At 40.2% G+C, this 19,914-nt stretch overlaps 1 protein-coding gene and 1 long non-coding RNA gene across 2 annotated transcripts in view; one reads left to right on the top strand and one right to left on the bottom strand.

The window, feature by feature from the left end:
- Positions 1-19,914, bottom strand: part of LOC108089915 — a 43,150-nt gene that overhangs the window by 2,585 nt on the left and 20,651 nt on the right. The window contains exon 3 of the long non-coding RNA XR_001771312.2: positions 11,564-11,616. This is a non-coding gene — a long non-coding RNA (uncharacterized LOC108089915). The remainder of the gene's footprint in view (positions 1-11,563; positions 11,617-19,914) is intronic.
- LOC108089914 lies at positions 5,712-6,625 on the top strand. Its single transcript, XM_017188396.2, is given in 3 exon segments — positions 5,712-5,962; positions 5,964-6,165; positions 6,168-6,625. Coding segments are annotated over 3 exon segments (552 nt in total). The 5' UTR covers positions 5,712-5,911; the 3' UTR covers positions 6,467-6,625.

Consider the following 19,914-nt stretch of genomic DNA (forward strand, 5'->3'; position numbering starts at 1 on the left):
TATTCAGAATTCTGCAGAAGATAGAGCTTGGAATTGTATTCTAAGCAACGAGTTATCACGTTAATATTTAAGCAATTCTATTGTACACTTGAATGCCTTTCACTAAGTAATTATTTTGTCTGCAAGCAAATCAATTGTTCCGAATTCATTAATTTAATTTTGTTACATATGCACAGAGACAGCAAGTCCCATTTGAGTTGAGTTTAATTTATTATAAATGCCGGATTTTCTTTCTTCGGCTGTCTAGCTTCTACTTATTTATTTAGTATCCATGCAATGTAATTATTTGTTTCGGCAAACTCTAGTGACTCTATAATGAATTCAATTCAATTAACCAACTTTCATATTCAAGCCTGCCTGGCTGTCAACATTTCAGCATGTCAAGCACACTCCAGCTAACTTCTTTCGAGCAACTTTGTTGACCCAAAACACATGTGAGTGGGCGAAAGCCGAGTCAACACTCGACGGCCAAAACGATAATTTTCCTAACTAAATTGTCCAGGGCAAGGCAAACAAAAGTTGGGCAAACAAATAAACCCATCGAAGACATCACGGCCATTAGGTTCACTTAAAGTAGTTGGCCAAACAGACGGAGGTGAGTGAAAAAGGTGGAAATGCGGGCGGTGAAACCACAAAGTTTCTAAGCAAATCGCTTCAACTTTTGCATGTTTTGCCGGGGTGTTTTTCCTCTTATTTTTTCGCTTGTTTGTTCTCCAATGAAAGGTTAACTCCATAACAACTCCAAGACTCGACTACATTGACTGACAAGTGGTGTTTGCCTCCATATTTTTCCTCGTTTCGCGCTTGCGGAGCCAAGATTTTGCAGCTCCAAGGCGAGACAACATAAATCATGAACAGACACACACAGCGGAAAACTGGTGGAAAGTGCAGGGAGCTGGCCGCAAAACTGCGGCGGAAAAGCCGCAGTGGAAGAAGAAGGAGCAGCTGGAAAAACCGCAAAGCGTTTTTGGTCTTTTGCTGTTCTGGCGGTGGCGTCGGCGCTGGGAAATGGCAATGGCAATGGCAATGGCGATGGCAGCAATCGCTTCAAATGGCTTTAAAAGACCATCAACTCGGGGAGCTCAACTCTAGAATTTTACTCGCCAAGCGGCAAACTTTGTTTGTGGCAGCTGCAGTTTGTCTGTGCAAATTGGCGATGGCAACTAAATTGAAAAGTGCCGAGCTAAACGCCCGAAAGTAGGCAATGGTTTCTGCTTCTCAGCAGGATTCATTTCGTTTCAGTTTGCTCCGACCGCAGAAAGGATGTTTTTGCTTAAAGTTCCCGGCTTCTCGGGTTCGCTTCTCTTTTTATGGTTTTTCAACTGTCTGCAATGGACATTTCCTGCTTTCGTTCGGGGTTTTTCCTCTTTTTAAGGGGGAACCAGCATGCCAGGATGTCTGGCCATTGAAACGGTTTCCCTCCGCCCTTCTGGACACTATTAATTTGAGTCGTTTTGCTCTGCTCAGCATTTTATTTAATTTTTTTTTTTACGTTTCAATTTCGTTTCGGCATCCACTTGATTTGTGGCTTGTTTTCTTGAGTTTTCTTGGCTCTCGAAAATTTAATGCCAGCACTCAATTTACAACGATTTGAAGTTGAAGTGCTATAAAATTGATTTAGAAAGTGCTGGTGAAAATGCTGCACGAAGCATTCAAAAACTTTAATAAAAAGGAGTATTTTTCCACAAATATTTTTGTGGCATACTTTGTAGGATCTGATCCAGTCAAAGGCAGACGCTAATTGAAATTCCTCTCTCGCAAAAACCGAGCAAAAATGCCGCTCCAATACTAACGCAAAAGTACACATAACCCACACATGTGGCATGGTTATCGATGCATCCGGCAGCTGTGGCCACTTCCGGTCGACTGACCCTGCTCCGACTTCAGATTTCTATTCGGGACATTCAATGAGCGCGACAGATTAGCCGCTCGCCGGCCACAAAAAAAAAGAAAAAGAAAATGATAGAAAATGCCGGGAAATGCTGGGAGGAAAGCCAGCCAAATTGGTGGGAGTTACGGGATGGAATTGATAGAAGGGATGGGTAAAATGAGACCGACAAAAGCGACAGAGTCCGTAATGATGCGGAAGTGGACAAAAGGCAGCAGCCACGGCCTCACAAAAGCCAGAAGCTCCAGCTGCCAATTCCACAGCCCATGGCAATGGCCATGACTATGGCAAAAAGGCATTCTAAAACTGCGGTCAATTGAAATGGCAATCAAGTTAGCGGGCACGTCCTTGTCAAAAGGCCACATACACAGCCCAGGGAGCCAGTGAAATGGGATCGCTGTCCTGCCATTTGCTGAAATTCACACCGCAGAACAAAGGCAAAGATGCCAGATGCCAGCGAATTATTACCAATCGAGCCGAGATTTATTGCGAAATAAGCACGCGATAACAGATTTAGCGATTTTATTCGAGTAAAATAATATTTCAATTAGTTAGTTTTTATTTTAGAGAAAATTCATAGCTTTATTTCCATTTTAAATTGGTTTTGTAGTTATTGATCTGGCCTGACTGGTAGTTAAATGGAAAATCTGATAAAAATGGCCAGCACCTGAAGTATTTCTCCGCTTTTCCTGCAACTCATTTGAATGTGCTACGGGTATTTGCAACTGGAAAAAGTTGGAAATCCAAGTGCGCTCTTTTCCCTTACCAGAGTCGTAATTTAATGTGCTTGGCACTCCACTTCCCTTCCGCTTTTCCCCTTTTAAGTGGGAAATTCTTCACCCAGTTTCCCGAGCACTTTAAGCCCGATTATGGTTGAGGCTCATTTTTTTTAGCGCCTTTTGTTTGAGCCCCGCTCTTTTTGTTTGCCTCGCACGTATCACTGCACAAAGGAAAATACAGAGGCCATTACGTGCCCAGCCAAGTGTGCATGTGTGTGTGTATGTGCATGGGTGTATGTGTATGCGTGAGAGAGTTTTCCGCACTCCATGTGTGAGGGCGCCTGCAATAATGATTGGAAAGTTTCGCTTTGGCTCGCAGTTGCAAATGGAAATATACTGCAACCAAACACGCCCCAAGTCGTAAATATTTGGCAGGCCATGGGGTCATTTGCATAACAAAACTGCATGCGGTGCAGCCATTAAATAATTAGAAATGTTCCTTTTCCCATCGCATATCTACGAGGGGATGGGGGGAGGGGGGTTTTGTAGGAAAATTCGGCGACGGGTGGGCCAAAACTTTGTGCAACGCCTTGGCCATTAAAGCGCAATCAACTTTCGACATCATTGGTGCCTGAGCAAAAACCACAAAAAGTTGGTTGGTTCTTACATTTATTTTGAACACGAAATATTAAATACTCTGCCTTTGGGTTTTTTCATATATGAAATCAAATAAATAAATACTTTAATTTAATTTATATATTTGTTTATGCTGCATAGTAAACTGTTTAAGGCTCACAATACGAATATGGAGCTTAAATTTTAATTATTTTCCACCTATTTAAATTTTCCCTGCTGGACGAAGAGTATCCTCTAAAGTTTGGGGCAGCTTTTGGTGGGTCGTAATGCGCCTCGGGGTGGCATTCACATTTTGAGGTTAGTTGCTGTCATAAATTTTTAGTGCCCTGACTTGGCTTTTGTTTCGAAGCAGAATTTTCCTCCCTCCTCGCCTCGCTTTCCCAAGGAAATTCTTTTGTTCGTTCGCCTGCTCTAATTGGCAGCATTTGATAAATGCAATTGACTTGCATTTTCCCCGTTTTTGTTCGGTTTTGCTTTTTTTGTGCTTTACTGGTTTGATTTTAATTGCTCGTTAAGTAGTTTTAATGGGTGCGTGTGGCTTTATGGAGCTGCAGCGCCATTGTTGAGTCATTGCGAGTGCATTTGGAGCCAGAGCCTTAAAGCCCGGCCATAACATTGTGGCCAAAAGCTAAGCCAATCTAAGGCAGCCGGCAGATTTTCCTGCACGGGTGTAAAACTGGGAAAACAGTGAAGAAGGGGAGAGAAAGGGAGAGAGAAAAAGGAAAAAAGCTTGTAGGAAAATTGTCAACGACAAGGAGCGACAACCGCAAGGCGAATTGACTTTGGCGCTTTTGGCTTTGACACGTTGACATACAATAAAGGTATTTGCCTTGGCCACGCCCTAAGCTCAGACCGCCTCCGCATATATAGCTTACAGCGATTGTCACATGGAATTTTCATCACACGAAACGGCGACATGTCACTCAATCCCGTGGAAGGGAGGAAAGTCCTGGCTGGAGTGCCTCATGTCATCGTGTGTATTGAACTTGGGCTAAGGTTTCTGTCGCATTTTATACCTGTTAATCGGATATTCAGTGGGTGTACTCTTTTAATAGAATTTCTGTATCATTAACGAAATAATATTCTAGAAAGTATACTTATTAAGCAAGCAAGTAAAAATATTAACTTTGTATCTGTAATATTTGTTAGTCATTCTGTTCCACCTTTCCTTACTTGTTATTTCATAACTTGCTTCATTAATGAGCAAACATTAACTAAGTGGTGTCTTAAATTCGTAAGACTTGCTTTCTTGCTTTGCCTCTGGGTTTTTCTTTTCTTGGAATTTTTCCTCTTTTCGTTTTCCTTTTCCAAAGCTGGTTTCACACTGATTACACAAACGTGAGTAAGCTGCTTTCAGCATCGCGTTCCACATGCAAACATCAGTTCATGCATTTATTCATGTACTCACTCATTCATTCATTCACTGCTCCAAGGATGTAGTCATTCATTTTCATCATTTGTATGTTGTTAAGTCAGCAAAGTGAAGGAAAAAACGAACTGGGGGAAAAACTTGACGCACTTTTTTCTGATTTGCACTTACCCAACCCGCCGGTGATTCCGGCTCCTGATTTTCTTATCTGGGCAAGTGTGTGGCATTTCCTCAGAGTTTCCTTTCTGTTTGGTCATGCCGGCAGATTGAAACTGGCTTGGCTAGCTTCATTTGGACGGCTTTTAGGCCCTGCCTACTGGAGGCGAAGCTTGTTAATAATTTTGAGTGATTTGCCAGAACGAAACCAACAGTTTTTTAATTGCTCTTTTCAGATGAAGATTTTCTAAGAATTCTAGCTTCAGTTTTTGCCAGCCATAAAAAAGCTTAAATATTTCTGGCAAAGTTTGGTTTTCGTCAGTTTGGTTTTTCCTCAGTTTAGAAAACTGAAGGAAACTGTTCAAGTCCAGTTTATTTCTGCCATAGGTAACTAAGAAATAATTCAGCTGCTAAAGGAATTTTTACGCTTTAAAAGGCAATTCATGTTACCTAAAGTTTCATATCCATTGAAGTTTTCGCACAGTTCACTTTCAATTGCTTTCATCAATTCCAGCCTCTTTTCGTTTTCGAATTCTACCCATAACGACCCAGCGGGGAAAGTGAGAAGTAGGTTTTTATTTGACTGGAAAACCTCCTTCTTTTAGCAGGCGTAGGGGTAGGGATAGATGAAAATCTACTTCTTTTAGCAGGCGTAGGGAAGGGATAGACGGTTTCGGACCGATTTCGGGGTGGGTTTTTACCGAAAGAAGGAGGTTTTTGTTCAGCGGTAAGGGAAAAATCCAGTGGATTTTGTCCTGCATTGAGCAGCTTTAGGTCCACTGGATTTTTCCCTTTACCCCTTACTTTTGTGTGTCACCCCGTGTATTTTGAAAGGAGAGACGGCAGATTTGTAAGGGGTAAAGGGGATTTTCCACATTCCGCTTGTATGAAGAAACCACTGGAAAATAGCATATTTTCCACAGGTTTTTCCCGCTGGGGAATTTCAAATGGTATTCAAAGCCAAATCATCCAGCAATCCCAGCTGAAAAGTGCAAAATGGTCTTGGGAAATGTATGCTTTAATTGACAAGCAAACACACTGACGAACTACTACACACCGATCAAATTTCAATATGCTAATACCCTAAAAACAAAAAAAAATCCTAAAATAGAGACTCAGTGGCAGCCTTTTGGCATTTTGAGAATGCAAATTAACGCTCGAGATGGGACTCGAATGAAAAATGCCCCTGGCCAGAAATAGAATATTGATGTTATCTCCAACTAGAGAAGTTAGTTGCTGTCGTTCTGTGGTTATCAATATGGCCAATATTCCAATTCGTAACACATCCACACACCAGCTGAGATACAAAGCGCTACTCTCGCATATTGTATCTGCATTTATGAAAATGCCAGAAGTTTCGAGGGGTTGGGGTTGGGTTGGGTTGGGGAAAGCGGCAGCTGAACTATCAAAATGCATGCCAAGAGGCAAACAACAAAACCAGGCAACACGAGCTGCCGCAACATGGCAAACATGAAACCGAAACCGAAAACTGTAACTAAAACTGTGGGAAAATCACCTCCCACTGCCACCCACTCGAATGCTTACTCTAGGCAGCCAAAATTGAAAACAAAAAAGCAAGAACGGGAAAAATTTGCATGCATATTTACAAACTTTCGTTCCGAAAGTCACTGCGTGCCAGTACAGTCGGAAAATAGATGCAAAAGTACCTACAAAATTCCTGATTTTTACGGTGTATAAAAACCTTTATTACATTTTATGCCGAGCCAAGATTAAAAAAATTTAAGTAACATTTTTCAGTACCTAAAAAAAGGGTATCTCTTTAGTTTCTCTTTGATAAAAAATGCAAACATTTTTTTGAACCATAATAATTATTAAAAATAATTTAAATTCTTCCTGCCTCTTCAATATGGCTTTTACATAATAAACTAGTTAACAAATGGTTTCTGTGATATCTCCAATATTCTATGAGAGTAAAATTATTTCTTAAAAACAAATCATTTTGTAATTCTCATATTTAAGTTTTTAAATAAGCATGCTCTTAAAAACATATTTCTGAAAGTGTTTTATATCCCCAACTAACAACTAACACTTTTCCCGCTCCCTTTGTGATTCTGCCCCTCTGTGAAGCCGCATTTGATGTTCGTTTTGGCAACTATTTGCAAATGCAAATTGCAAACATGCAACAGGGACATGTTGCGTAAATGTCAATGCTGCAACAAAAAACCCCAACCAGCCGACAAGCAAATACACATGCAAATGTCTCTTTGCCAATCTCTCCATGGATTTTTCCACATATACGGGCGAGAAGGAATATTACTTATACCTCCCATTGATAAGCAGTTTTTACCGGAGGGTTCCCCACTCTCAAGAGCCGAGTAACAAAAGAAAGGAAAATTTCAAATGGCTGGATGGCTGTCACTTGATTGACAGGGGGAGTTGCACTGCCGATTGCATGGCATATATGAGTGGGCGTGGCCCTAACGAGGGGGCGGAGAACTGCAAAATGGCGTGGCCCTAAGAAGATAAGGAAAATAGCTGACCAGGCTTAAACGATTTGCAAAAGAGATTACCGAGCTGTCTGCAGGTTAAGTGGGTTAAGTAAGCTTTTACTTTAAAACATAGAAGAAAACTAGTTACTAAAACTGTTTTAGTATTACACAATTAATTTAAAAAATATTTAAGTAGAAAAGCAAACGTTTAAAGAGTGGAATCGAGGGCATAAGTCAAATTCTAATTGTGGTTACATATGCTGGGCACCCTACCAATTTTCGGCTTGTGTGTTTGGGGAACCGCAGTTATGTAAAATTGGCAACAAACCGAACTGAACCGAAACCATAAACACAGAATTTATTTCCACAATTTTGGGGCCATCGCTGGCAGGGAGTTTCCATTTGTTTACGACTGTTTCGGCCCGCAGATGTTTTTCCATCTTCTCTTTTTTTTTTTTTGATTTTAATGTTTTCCCCATTCGCGTGCGAGCTTTTCGCTTTATCAGGAGTTTGTTATGCCAACTGGTCCACTTCGACATCCTTCCCTTTTTTACATGGTCGAGTGTGGATTTAATTTTATGCCCGCTCAATATTTCATCTTTACTTTACGCACATAAATGCCGTACATATATGCATACCATAAGTGAAATTTTTCGAATAAAAATTGAAATATTTATGTGTGTTTGCCTTGTCTTCTTTTTTTTTGTTTTGTCTTGTCCTTGTTGTGCTCTTTAGCGTTGTCCTTACGTTGTCCTTGCCGGCCACATTGTCATTTGCTTCAAGTGTCAAACGCTGCTGAGTGGCCAACGATGTCGCCATTTCTTCTCGTCGCCCCCGGTTTTCCGTCTTTTCCGGTCTTTTTCTCCCCTACTCTTACTATTACTCTGACTATATTTATGTATATATGGAAAGAACAGAACTGGGTAGTTGGGAACACATAATATATGTACTTTATAATTTATAAAAATATTTTTCTTTAAGCAAAGCGTAAGCTTTATTATAAAAAAACGTGTTATTAAAAACAAATAACCTTCAAAATAAAACAGTTTTAGTATTTATTACAGAAGCAAGTATTTAATATTTATTTATATAAGTATTTATACCCCACAATATTTTATTAAAATTAAATAAGATTGAATATTGTCATTTCAAATTATTTCTCATTTTTTACAGTGACCAACTTTTGCTGCTGAAGTCCACTTCTTGCTTTTTTCCCTGCCCATATTTTTGGGGTAAATTTGCGTTGGCGGCAAAGTGTCTCGTCGCCTGGTTCGACTTGGTTTTTTTTTTCTTTTTTTCACCATCCGAAAATTTTTCTGTTTGTTTTGCATTTTCCGCCCTGCCCCTGCGGTTGTCCTTTTCCCCTTGGTCCCTGCAGATATATTCAGATATTTTCCAACGTTGTTTCTTCCATTTTTTTCCGCATATCTTATGAAATTGTTTATTTTTCTCGCTGTGTGTGGGGGGTGGGGAAAAGGGGTGGGGGGAAGAATATGGAGTGGGCCCGTAAAATGTGTTTATGCTGCCCAACTGCCATTTACCCTCTCGATAGCATCGTTCTGCCCGAACCCCAACGTTTATGTGGAGTGCATAATGGTTGTTTACTTTTTAACCCCCCTCCTCTCCTCTTCTCTTTTCCTGCCTCTTGAAGTTTGGTTTTCCCCATCAGTTTTTCTTACGATTTTCATTCACTTTGAAGTCTCCCGCTGTCATTCGACTCTTCTGCTGGCAAATTTCATTTGCCGTACTCTGCATAAGGGTTCTCTCACTTTGATTGAAGGCGGAGTGGGGAATTAGTCAGGGAAAATTTGCTTAAACAACTGTTTTCTTGTTATTAGAAAACTTAAAAATAATTAGATTTCTACTTCGACTACTTTTCTGGAATAATTGCAAATAATTTTAATTAAACTTCTACTCGTATTTTTATTTAAAGAATTATTTCTTTACCATTCTTTTAGTGCTCTTGACTTTTGTGCAAAGTGTATTTCAATCTAATGATTCTTTCACCTTTTCTCGCTTTTGTTTATTCTCCTTGGTCTCTCATCAAATTTGCGTACTCGGCTTACTCCACTCTGGTTATCATTTTGTTCTCTATGTGCCAGCATCTCTGAGGGTCTTTTTTTAGCACTTTGTGCTCCGGCACTTGGGCAAAACGACGCCGGCAAAGTGTCCTTAAAATAGTCATCAAATAACAAGCACAGAGCCACAATGGCACAACTCCTTCGCCTCCGGTGGATTTTGTATGCATGTGCATGCGCAGGACTCTTCATAAAAGGTGTTGAATTCAATGCCTGCTTTGAATTACAAACGGCCTCCGTGAAGTTGAGGATTTGCAGAGGCTTTAAGTCTTTAATTTGCCAGCAGTTGGATGCCGGCAAAACCGTCAGGCGGTCTGTGGACAGGCCAACACTAATTGGTCGTGTTGCAGTCACGTAGAGAGCTCACTATTCCAGTATCTGTATCTGTATCTAAGTCTGCATTTGAATCTGTAGCTGTATCTGTATCCGTCGGTTGGAACAGGGCAATCAACCCCACAGAACGCCGACCAGATGACCATACATGTGTATCTCGTTTATTTTATTTGTCATCTAGAACAAAAGTCAAATGCTTTGTATGCAAATATCAAGAACCGAGTTACAGGAAATCTGAGCATACGCCAGTGTCAGTTGTCTTTGTATCTGGCCAATGTATCTTTTACTTGAGCCAGTACGTCATTCAATCTGGCTTATTCAGTGTTTGCTGTTTTCGGTTTTTGGGGTTCTGGTGAAAAATCTGGTTTTTGTTTAGGCACCGAAATAAATAAATGCATGTGTGCTGGCTTGTTTATTATGCAATATGCATGACCACTTTTTACCGAGGATGTCTAGCAAGTCAAAGGATCAGCTCCAAATTGTAAATGGGCAAAGCTTCCTGGCAAACTTGTAAAATATTGCTATTTGCATACTGCATTTCAGTGCGTTTTCTAATACAATTAGGGCCAGCTGCCTGTGAGCTCCTCGTTTTCTATATAATCTGATGATCTCTTATTTGACTTGTTTCGTTACATGGTTTTTTCTTTGGGTTTGGTTACTTGCAAAGTTTTTAGCAAATTTCTCATGCATATATGCAGATGTGAATGTCCTTTTTACGGTCACACAAGCAGGAAGATGGCGAAGCAAAATCCTTGAGCACACAGCCATAAAGTATGGAAAAAGTCAAGCTGGCCATGCGGATTACAACGAAGGATTCTGTGTGGCATATGCAGCCCTTCAACCTTTGTTTATATATATTTCTATTCAATTTAAAATTCCCTAAATTAAAGCAAAGAAGAAAAGTTGCTTAAAGAACTCCCAAAAACTGTGAAATTAATTTAAGAACTGCTTAAAATGTAAACAAATTTCCATGGCTAACAATGTTTCCTGCCAGCAATTTGCAGCCAAATTGAATTCCTCGCGCGGACAACGTTCGCGTTAGTTACACTCTTGCACTCAGTCAACAAAGATGTACGACGAATAAAACAACCGGAGGAGCGGCAAAAGGACCCCAGCACCAACCGGCAAACCGGAGGCAAACATCCAAAGGATAACAGCCATGCGAGCAACATCAACAAAAATATCCTCACGTTGGCCCATAAAAAGCGCTTTAACTTCATTTTTGGCGCAGAAATACAGGTGGAAGGAGTTCAAAGGGAGTGCGCTCTCTGATTGAAAGTCCATTCTTTTAGCCAGGACATGCAGTGGCTTTCGACTAGATAACTCTGCATAGTGCAGGGCCAAAAAGGCTCTTGGTTATGGGAATTCGTGGACCAAATTGAAAAGGTTTAAAGGAGGACAAAAAGTAAAAAACTTTTAGTGCTTCCTTGAAAGTTATTATCCCTCAGAACTGCTTATTTATAATATTGTTTTGACCTATATACAAGATATGTTTATTTCTATATTTTATTTATTAAAAAACATATGCATAACCACAGCAATAGAGCATAGAAAAACTTAATTTTGCTTGGTTGATTTTAGCTAAAGTTTTCACTCATTTACCAGCACTTTTAGTACCTTTTGAAATTTATAAATTAATTTTCTGCTCGGTTGACCCGCAAGTTTGTTTATTTCAATGACACGACCTGGCAAACTTCAATGCAAACTACAAATACAAAATACTGATGGCAAAAGGCAAGGGAAAGGGAAAAGTTTCTTATAAGCTTGCTTTAATTACATTTCCATTTCCACTGGCGTAAATATCAATTTCAGCCCGGAGACAAGTGCAGCCAAGTTGAAAGGGTTTCTCAATGTCCTTTGTACTTTGCGGGTTAAGCAGCACAAAAAGCGATTTTCTGCATTTGATATTTTGTGGTTGTTTATTGTCAACTTACCCGAAAATTGAAAATTCGATGTGGATTCAGTTGACCGCAATGTTTAAACGATTCTGCAAATAGATGAAGAGTGAAAATGCAATAATGAAAATCAGTTTGCACATTTAAATGCAACATAAATACTGGCTTAACTTGCTGCTGATTTATTTGTTTAATTTACTATTTTATTTTATTTTATTTTATTTTATTTACCCTCTTTTTGTGTGAACCAAATAAACAGGCAAATAAATGTGCGACTCGGCGCATTTTACGATGAAAACGATTCGAGAAGGTAACGGAAAAACCTCCCCAAATCCCCATCCGTATTTCCACCATTACGGATTCAAAGGCGAAAACCATTTTCCTGGCACTCGGAAAGTTCTCTCGCTTTGTATAAATATTAATGAAGTAGGCCATAGAAGTGCGAGTCGAGTCGAGTTCAGTTTGTTGTTGAATGGAGCATTTGTAACAAGAAATCCTGGCCTATTTACAAGTTTTCCATTCATTGTTATCCCCGTTTTTTCCGCAACTTTCCCGGCATTTCCCCCATCCCACTGCTGCCTTCATAGCTCTTGAGTCGCTGTTTATTTGCATAGGATTCGCATAATGGTCCGGAGAGAAATTCACTGGTTAAGTCACGCATCAGCGCTTCAATTGCTGATGGCGGCCACTCGGTGCCTAATTAGCAAATGTTTTGGTTATTAAATGGTCCATGAAATGGGCGGGCATTGTACACATTGCTCTGCTCCGCATTAAATTTAAGCCAGACTCGAGGCAACAGTACACAAAAAGAAAACCTAGATATTTCCCACTTAAATTTAAAGCTTACAAAATAGTTATGATTTTTGAAGCTAAACTAGTGAAGGTTCCATGCTGAGTTGGTAATAGAGATACTAATATTTTTATGGTTTAGGAAGTGTGTAGTTTTCTTTCTGTGTTCCCAAGAGAAAACATGATTGAGGAACAGATGGAGTGGTTGAGCTTCCTGTTTCTCATTACGCTCTCAAACGGAGACAAAAGGCTTGATTAGAGTCACAAGAGTCTAGAGTGTTGCTATTGCTCTTCGCTGCCACGCCCACTTTCCGACTGCCTCCCATTTCAGTCCATTAAAATCCACTCAAGTGCACTTAAACGCATCCGAGTGCTCCGGCTGCCCGTTTTGCGTTGGCACTAATGACAGTTAAGATTTAAATACTACTTCTATACGGCTTACGAAGTGTTGTCTCTTGATTTGTAATCTTTTTAAATAAATAAATATCAGGAATATAAATAATATGCAAATTTCTTGGGATTATATTTCTACTTAAAATATTTAATACGATTATTTAACAAGAACTAAATATTATAAACAACTTCATTGTTTTATGCTTTTCGCAACTCTTTAGGTTTATATTTATTCTATACAGTTATATATAGGAAGCTTTAAAATTATTAAAGAGTATCCAGTTTTCTTTCATATTTTCTATCTATTTCCCTTTGCTTGTCATGTGGATGAGTAATCGCCACCACCCACAAAAAGGCGCCCCGGGGAAAATCAACTTGTCTGTAATCAAGGAAACTGCAAGTTTTCGCCTTAACTGTTATCGCTTGTGATTCATTTTTGTAGCGCTTTTGAATGGTCCATAAAATGTCGCCGGGTGCAAGAGTGCAAGAGTGCAACCAGTTGCATGCCCTTCACCCCAGTTCCCCTCCCCCCTCCGCAACCACCCCTCTACTTTTCAGGGATTTTCCCGGGAAACCCCTACATTTGAACTCCCTCAATCCCGCAACATTGTTCGCTGGCATTTTCCGGCCATAAAGGACACCAAAGTTCAGACTGAAAGGTGTCGCGCCTTGGCCCAATCCACTAAGTCGCTTCGCTTTAATTAAATTGACAAAGTTTTTGCAATGCGAAAAGTTCGCCATTTATTTTTGGGCCCGGCCAAAAGACAAAGGCTTCGTTCGGTCTTTTAGAAGTGTGCTTTAAATGTAAATGGCATTTGGTTGGCCTCCTTTTTCGTTTAGTACCTTTTTTGTGTTTTCTATTTTTTGCCAGGACATTCGTTTTTATGGCAGCCGTGTGTGTGTATGAGTGTGTATGTGTGTGCCGATTTGATTGTATTGTGGATCGTCTAAGTCGCAACTAACGAGGCCATCAACAGGATGCTGCACAGGCTGGAAAAGGACAAAAGTTAGCACAAAAGCCGATTGCAGTTGGTACTATATGTGATTAGAGTGGGGTAAAAATGGGAGCGCCAGCCAGCGACACGTTGCGAAAATTGCCTTAACTGTAATTGCCAGGACCTGCCAGCCAGCCCATTCCATCCCACCCCATCCCATCCCAGCCTCCTCCTTTGATCACCCACTTGGCCCACCCTCAAATTAGGCTTAAATGCTTGAGACAGCAGCCTATCCAATTGTTGGCTGTCTTTCGGGGCTTCGGCGCTTTGCATCTGATTGGTTTTTGCCAAGCGAAAATCTGGCAAAACGAGAGCTTAGCTCTGGCAGAGATTACCTGGATTCAGAGGAAAGTGCAGCGAAAGAAGATAAATATTGTGGGGAGCAGATGAAAGGCTTAAACTCAACTTAGGTGGAATTGTCAATAGTTTTAAGGTAGATTTATTCGTTTGGGATGTGCAGTTTAAGTGATTTATAGAAACGAATTTAAAGTTTACAATAAACTACCGAACAGATTTGTTAATTAAATTGAAATTTTAACTGAAGCGGAGTATCGTTAAAAACACGTTTCTAATTGAATTTCCGTGCGGAATGCGGTATGAAAATTTAGAGAATTTCACTAGCGCTGAAGCTTTCAATTTAATTATGGGGTTTAATTTTCACGGCATCCTCCTGGATGGAAAATAAAAATTTCTCAAATTTCATTAAGCTCTTCGTTCAGGTCCGCTCGGTTTGCGAAACAAGAGCTATAAATTTCCAGCTTATGCCAGTGCGCCATAAAAACAATTTTATGGCATTCTTTTTTTTTCTGTTCGCTTTTGTACGCCAGCGGCGAGGAAACAAAAAATAATGCAATTAAACAAATAAATTTCCCAATAAACCTATTTGAGGCGGGGCGGGTAAAAAAAAGCGCAAATGGAGGAGGATCGGGTATAAAAATGGCGTAATTTACCTCAATTAACACACCAGCTGGGCGGTGGCCGAATGGGCAGTTCGATGCACTTGGATGGGGATCCAGGATCCGGGATCCTTGTGCGGGCTTAATTGCAGGCAATGGTCAGTCAGACAAAGAGCCGTAACCCGGCCACGCCCCATTCTGGGTTTTATCGCCCCCCCTTAACGACACTCCAAGTGTTCGCAGTCGAAGCCATTAAAAACTGAAGGGAGCCGACTTAAACGGACCAGCTTTTCCATTTCCCATTTTTTTTCTGTTATCCTTGCCCCCTTTTTGGCAAGTAATGACCAAAAACAAATCGACAAGGAGCAGCATCAGCGGCAGGACATGTCTGGTCGTGGAGCCATTTAATGCCCATGTAAATGTGAGCCAACAAACCTACCTGCTCGCCATTAAAGTTCACTTTATGTTGGCCATTTTACAGTATAGAGTATAAACCGGTGGAAAAAAGGAGATATCCTGCGAGGCGGAGGGTCAAAGACAGTCTGACAGTCTGGTGCAACTGTTTCTAATTGTGTGAGGGCCTGCATAAAAATGCTAATTTAATGTCCTGCACACATAGCCGAAACAAGTTTTCATCTTGTAAATATTTTCATTATGGTCGAGCGAGCGGCAACAGCTGTCCTTTCGGGACATAAAATGCCTGTTTATGAACGTGCCCGGAATGGCCGAGAAGTTTCCACTGTAGTGGCCCCATTTGGAAGGTTCATGGCTCAAATGCCAACCGGGGGAGGAATCCTAAATAATCGGAATGCCTTCTCCGGCTGGACACTAAGTGCGGTAATAATTTGCGAAAGATAAAACTTAAATAATTACCCAGAGTTCTAAATGATTGACGCTGTTTTTGAGGGAAAGTACTTGACTTTTAAAAGGTTTTGGCAATTGAAATGCTTCTGAGTTAAAATGAAATATACATTTTATGTTATTAAATATATTGGTAGATGTACTATAAACCTTTTGATATCTAGCATCCCAGAGGTTTTTAGACTAATTAAACACGCTTCGTACCAAACTTATAATTTTACAGAAAAAACTAATAATAGATAAAGAGTCAGACGGCATTATAGCCAGACATGTGTGTATATACTCATTGTATCTACGAGTGTGTTTTCCCCGACTGCCTTTGTGTATCTTGTTTTGGCTTCTGTTACAGCATTTATTGTTGTTTTTACCCGCTTTGTGCGAACGTTGCTCGAGTTTCTGCTTTTGTTTCGCAGCTGCAGCTTTTCTACTTTTCTGCTTTTGCCTTTGTTTTTGCCGGCTTTGCCGCTCGACGTTCCTTGTTTTGCCAGCTTCCGTTTCCGCCGAGTGTACTTTGAGTGTATGTGTGGGTGTGTCTGTGTCTTTTTGCTACTGAGTTTTGTCTTCCTGTTAGCGCCTTTGGGAGCAGTCTCACAGTTGCCAACACTGCCGCCAGCTTAATATACACTCCAAAAATTATATAACTAAGTCTTTATATACGAAATAATTTTATGTATAGTTAATACACAAAAATATTTGCTTGAAAAATCTTTAATTTAATTGATTACCATTAAAAGGGTATTATTCTTTAATAGAATCATAATCCAAACCTTCTTTTTATTTCTCAAAGTATATCCCTCGGCTAAAATTTCCTTGCTCCCCAAACTCTCTTCATATTTTGCCATTTTTCGTTTACTTTATGAAATTGTAAAATATTACATAAATAAATAGAAAACGGCTCGGCTGGGGGAAAATGAAGCTACTTAGGATATCGCCCGGGGACCTTCAATGAAGCCGAATACCAAGTTTAATTCCTCCCCAACCGCGTATTAAAGTCAAAAGCTTTGACAGCGTTTCCCGCCTAAGAAGTTTTGCGCTTATTTTATTGCATTTTTTTTTTATTTTTCGGGGCTTGTTAAGAGCGCCAGAAAGTCGGTAAAGGGACTTGATGATGCTGCGCTGACGTGGCGCATTCGTGGCTTGTTTACAGGGGCGGGGATTCCAAGGGGGGCTTGCAAGGGGGTTTTTTCTCCAATGTTGGTGTAAACTCATCGCATTTGTGCAGCTGTTTGGCTGGCAAGTTATTTTTTTTTCGGGCTTATTTTGTTGTCTGCTGACGACATTTTGTCATGTTGTTTTTGCAGCTGACTCCTTTTTCCCCTTCGGCCTGCAGTCCTAATATCAACACTTTTGTGCTACGTAATTACTTTGAAATTAGTTTGCGTCGCAAACTTTGCACATTATGCGCATCCTTATGCCCAGAGATCTCTCCCCATTCCCCAAAAAATATATACTTATATATATAGGTATATAGCCCTCGAAGCATTAAAGTTGCCATTAGCGCGGTTCTCTCCGCTTTCCATGTTTTCCTACTTTTATTTGTTTGCTGTTTTGATGCTGTTAGTGCATCTTGTTTGTTATTTCATTAAATTAAATGTATGGCGATGTACGCTGTCTGGAGTGCACGCTGCTATTTATTGCTAAAATAAAAACAAATATCATTGAATTGCTTTTTAAACAAGCGGCAAATGTCGAGTTCATTGCGCAAACTAATTTTGTGAAAAAGTCGAAAGAGCGAAAATAGTTTATTTAATTATACGCGTAATAGACTGAGGTTTTGAGTGTTCGAACAACTGGAAATTGTCAAATGGCATTGAAAAAGGTGGCTAAAAGTGCTTATTTATGTTCCTAATTAAAGGAATTATGGTCTAATTATTGAATTGATAAAAGCAAAGTTATTATAAACGCAGAAAACAGTTTTACGTTATTATTTTAAAGCGTACAGTATGGCATATAAAATGTGTTTATGTTCCACTTGAAAGAATTGAAAACTATTAACTATTTAGCGTAGTAAATGCTGCATAATGATCCTATTGAAAATCCCGTTCTGCAGCTGACTTCTCCGAAAGTTAACAGCTCCATAAAGGCTTTAACCACAACAACATCCTCATCCCCGCGATGCCATTTCGATCATTACGTGCCAGACAATGCGCTTTGCTGTTTAGCTTTTCATTTCATGAAATAAGAAACTGCACCGCAAAAACAACAAAGTCAGCAACAGCAGCTGCATTCAGAGAAAACAAATAAATAAACAACTGGCGAAATGAGCACAGCAAATGAAAGGGATGCGGATGTGGAGGCGGATGCGGATGCGGATTTAATGGGGCGGTTAAGAAGGGTGGGTTTTGCAATGTACAGTGCGGCTAATGGCAAAAATAATATTTAACCAGAAAAAGGGGGGCAGGGGAAACTATGGATTTACTGCCTGATATATGGCCAAGGGACGGGGGGCGTGGCCGTGGACATTACTATCTTTTCCGCCCTTTCAATTACAAACGCAAACATTATGTGCAGCGACAACGTTGCGTATGCGCAACATTAAATGCAGCCGTTGCAGAAACTGAATGTTGAAAGCTGAGAGCTGAAAGCTGAAATGATGCCGCCATCGCTCCCTGCAAGCTGTGCAATTAAAATCATGCAATTTTAATACGTAATGCCAACACGGGCATAAGTAAATAAGCGACAAAAGCAAAAAGCACTGCCACCGAGCTGCTAAGCAAACATTTTAAAATATTTAAATACCAAGAAGCAACAACCACTGAACCTGCAACACACGAAGCACGTCTACGTTCCTCAGTAAACAACCTTGAGATACTCCTTGAATTTAGTTATGATATTTTGAAATATTTTTAATCATTTTGTTAACATAAAAACAGTTGAGAAAATATCATTTTCTTTCAGTGATTTTATTGACTAGTTTTACAGAGCAGCAAATCTAATTAATGGCGCAATAAAGTTTATATAAGTTAAGGAGCTTCCTGTTGAACGAGAATTGTGCAACAAAAATGTACAATAAATATGCAGCAATTCAAGGTGATAAACAAGCACAATTTTGTAGAAATATAAACCCTATCTGTTCTTAAATTGTGTGTAGAAAATGTAGTTGCCTTCTAGCTTGTTTGCTTTTATGGCGCTCTTGCATATTTTTGCTCCAGTTGAATTCATATATATTCGGGGGATATAATATACCCGACGACCTTTTCGAGTACCGTGCATATAAAAAGGTAAAAAAGCGTTGACGTGTCGTGGTTGTCGTTGCTCTTAGTGTTGGTGGCGTTGGTGTTGGCCGGGTTAAGTGCCCGCCCTGTATTTTTACGCTTGATTGTGTTTTATGGCCAGACGAGGAGGTGGGTGGAAAGGGGGAGGGCAAGAGGGGGGTTGAACATTACTCGTCGCTGTCCCCGGCAGCCACAGGACCATAAATACTGTGGCTTGTTCTCGCATGTCCGTGTCGGCACGCCCAACCCGTCGCAACACCCACTTTTTCGCCATCATCATGCTCTCGTTTGTGCCACCCTCTCTCCCACCTTCCCCCTCCCCCTGCCCTTTGCCCTTTGCCCCTTGCCCCTTGCCCTTTTGCCAACTGGCGAGGAGCAGCTGCAGTGGCTGGCGCTGCTGCTCCTGCATTTTTTACGATGCAACCCAGGTTGCACAAATAATGCACAAGCCAATGAAGCATGCCACCGGCACGTTTGCAAATGCGCCCCAGTCGGAAAAACGCCCACTTTTCACCAGCGATTTTCAACTTTGTGCGATTTCCATTTCTTTATCATTATTCCCTTCTTTTTGTTTGCCCCTCACTAATGAAAAACTTCGCATCCGGCAAATGCAAACAATAATTATGGCCAAAAAGGAGTTGAGGTTGGGGGAGGGTTTGGATCGAAGAAGTCGAATCATAACTTGGCCAAGGCTGATACGGCCACGCCCCCTTTTGCGGCTGGGCGAAAAGTTAATTGAAAAATTCTTGGCAACAAGATTGCTGCAAAAGGAATTCCATTTCCTTGGCCAAAGAGAAGGAAGATCTTCGAGTGGCTATAGACAATATTTGGCAATCTTAATTGTGGTAAATAAAGTGAAGAAAATTTGAAGATGCTAGAGTTTATTAAGGGTGCTTTAAGACGAGAATATTCTATCATTTAAAACCCTTCAACAGAATTAAATTAATCCCTCAGATTATTTTTCTATTTATTCTCTGTTATTAGACGTCAACAAAACTATTAATGTTGTGAATTCTATCAATTTCTAAACCAATTATTAGAAATTATAATAAATATTGTGTCAGTTTTTGTGCTTCTGAATCCATTTTCCAGCTTATTTCACAATCAATTATGTACCCCGTTAAGGTTTAATTAATTTGACTGACCCTCGGCTTTATAGAAACCGAAAATCATTTATTATTTTAATTAAGTCAACAACTCAACTGCTGCCGTTGGCCAGGTGGAAAATTGCAGAAATAAAT

This window comes from Drosophila ficusphila, unplaced genomic scaffold (assembly GCF_018152265.1).
Source record: "Drosophila ficusphila isolate 14025-0441.05 unplaced genomic scaffold, ASM1815226v1 contig_412, whole genome shotgun sequence".
Taxonomy (NCBI): Eukaryota; Metazoa; Arthropoda; class Insecta; order Diptera; family Drosophilidae; genus Drosophila; species Drosophila ficusphila.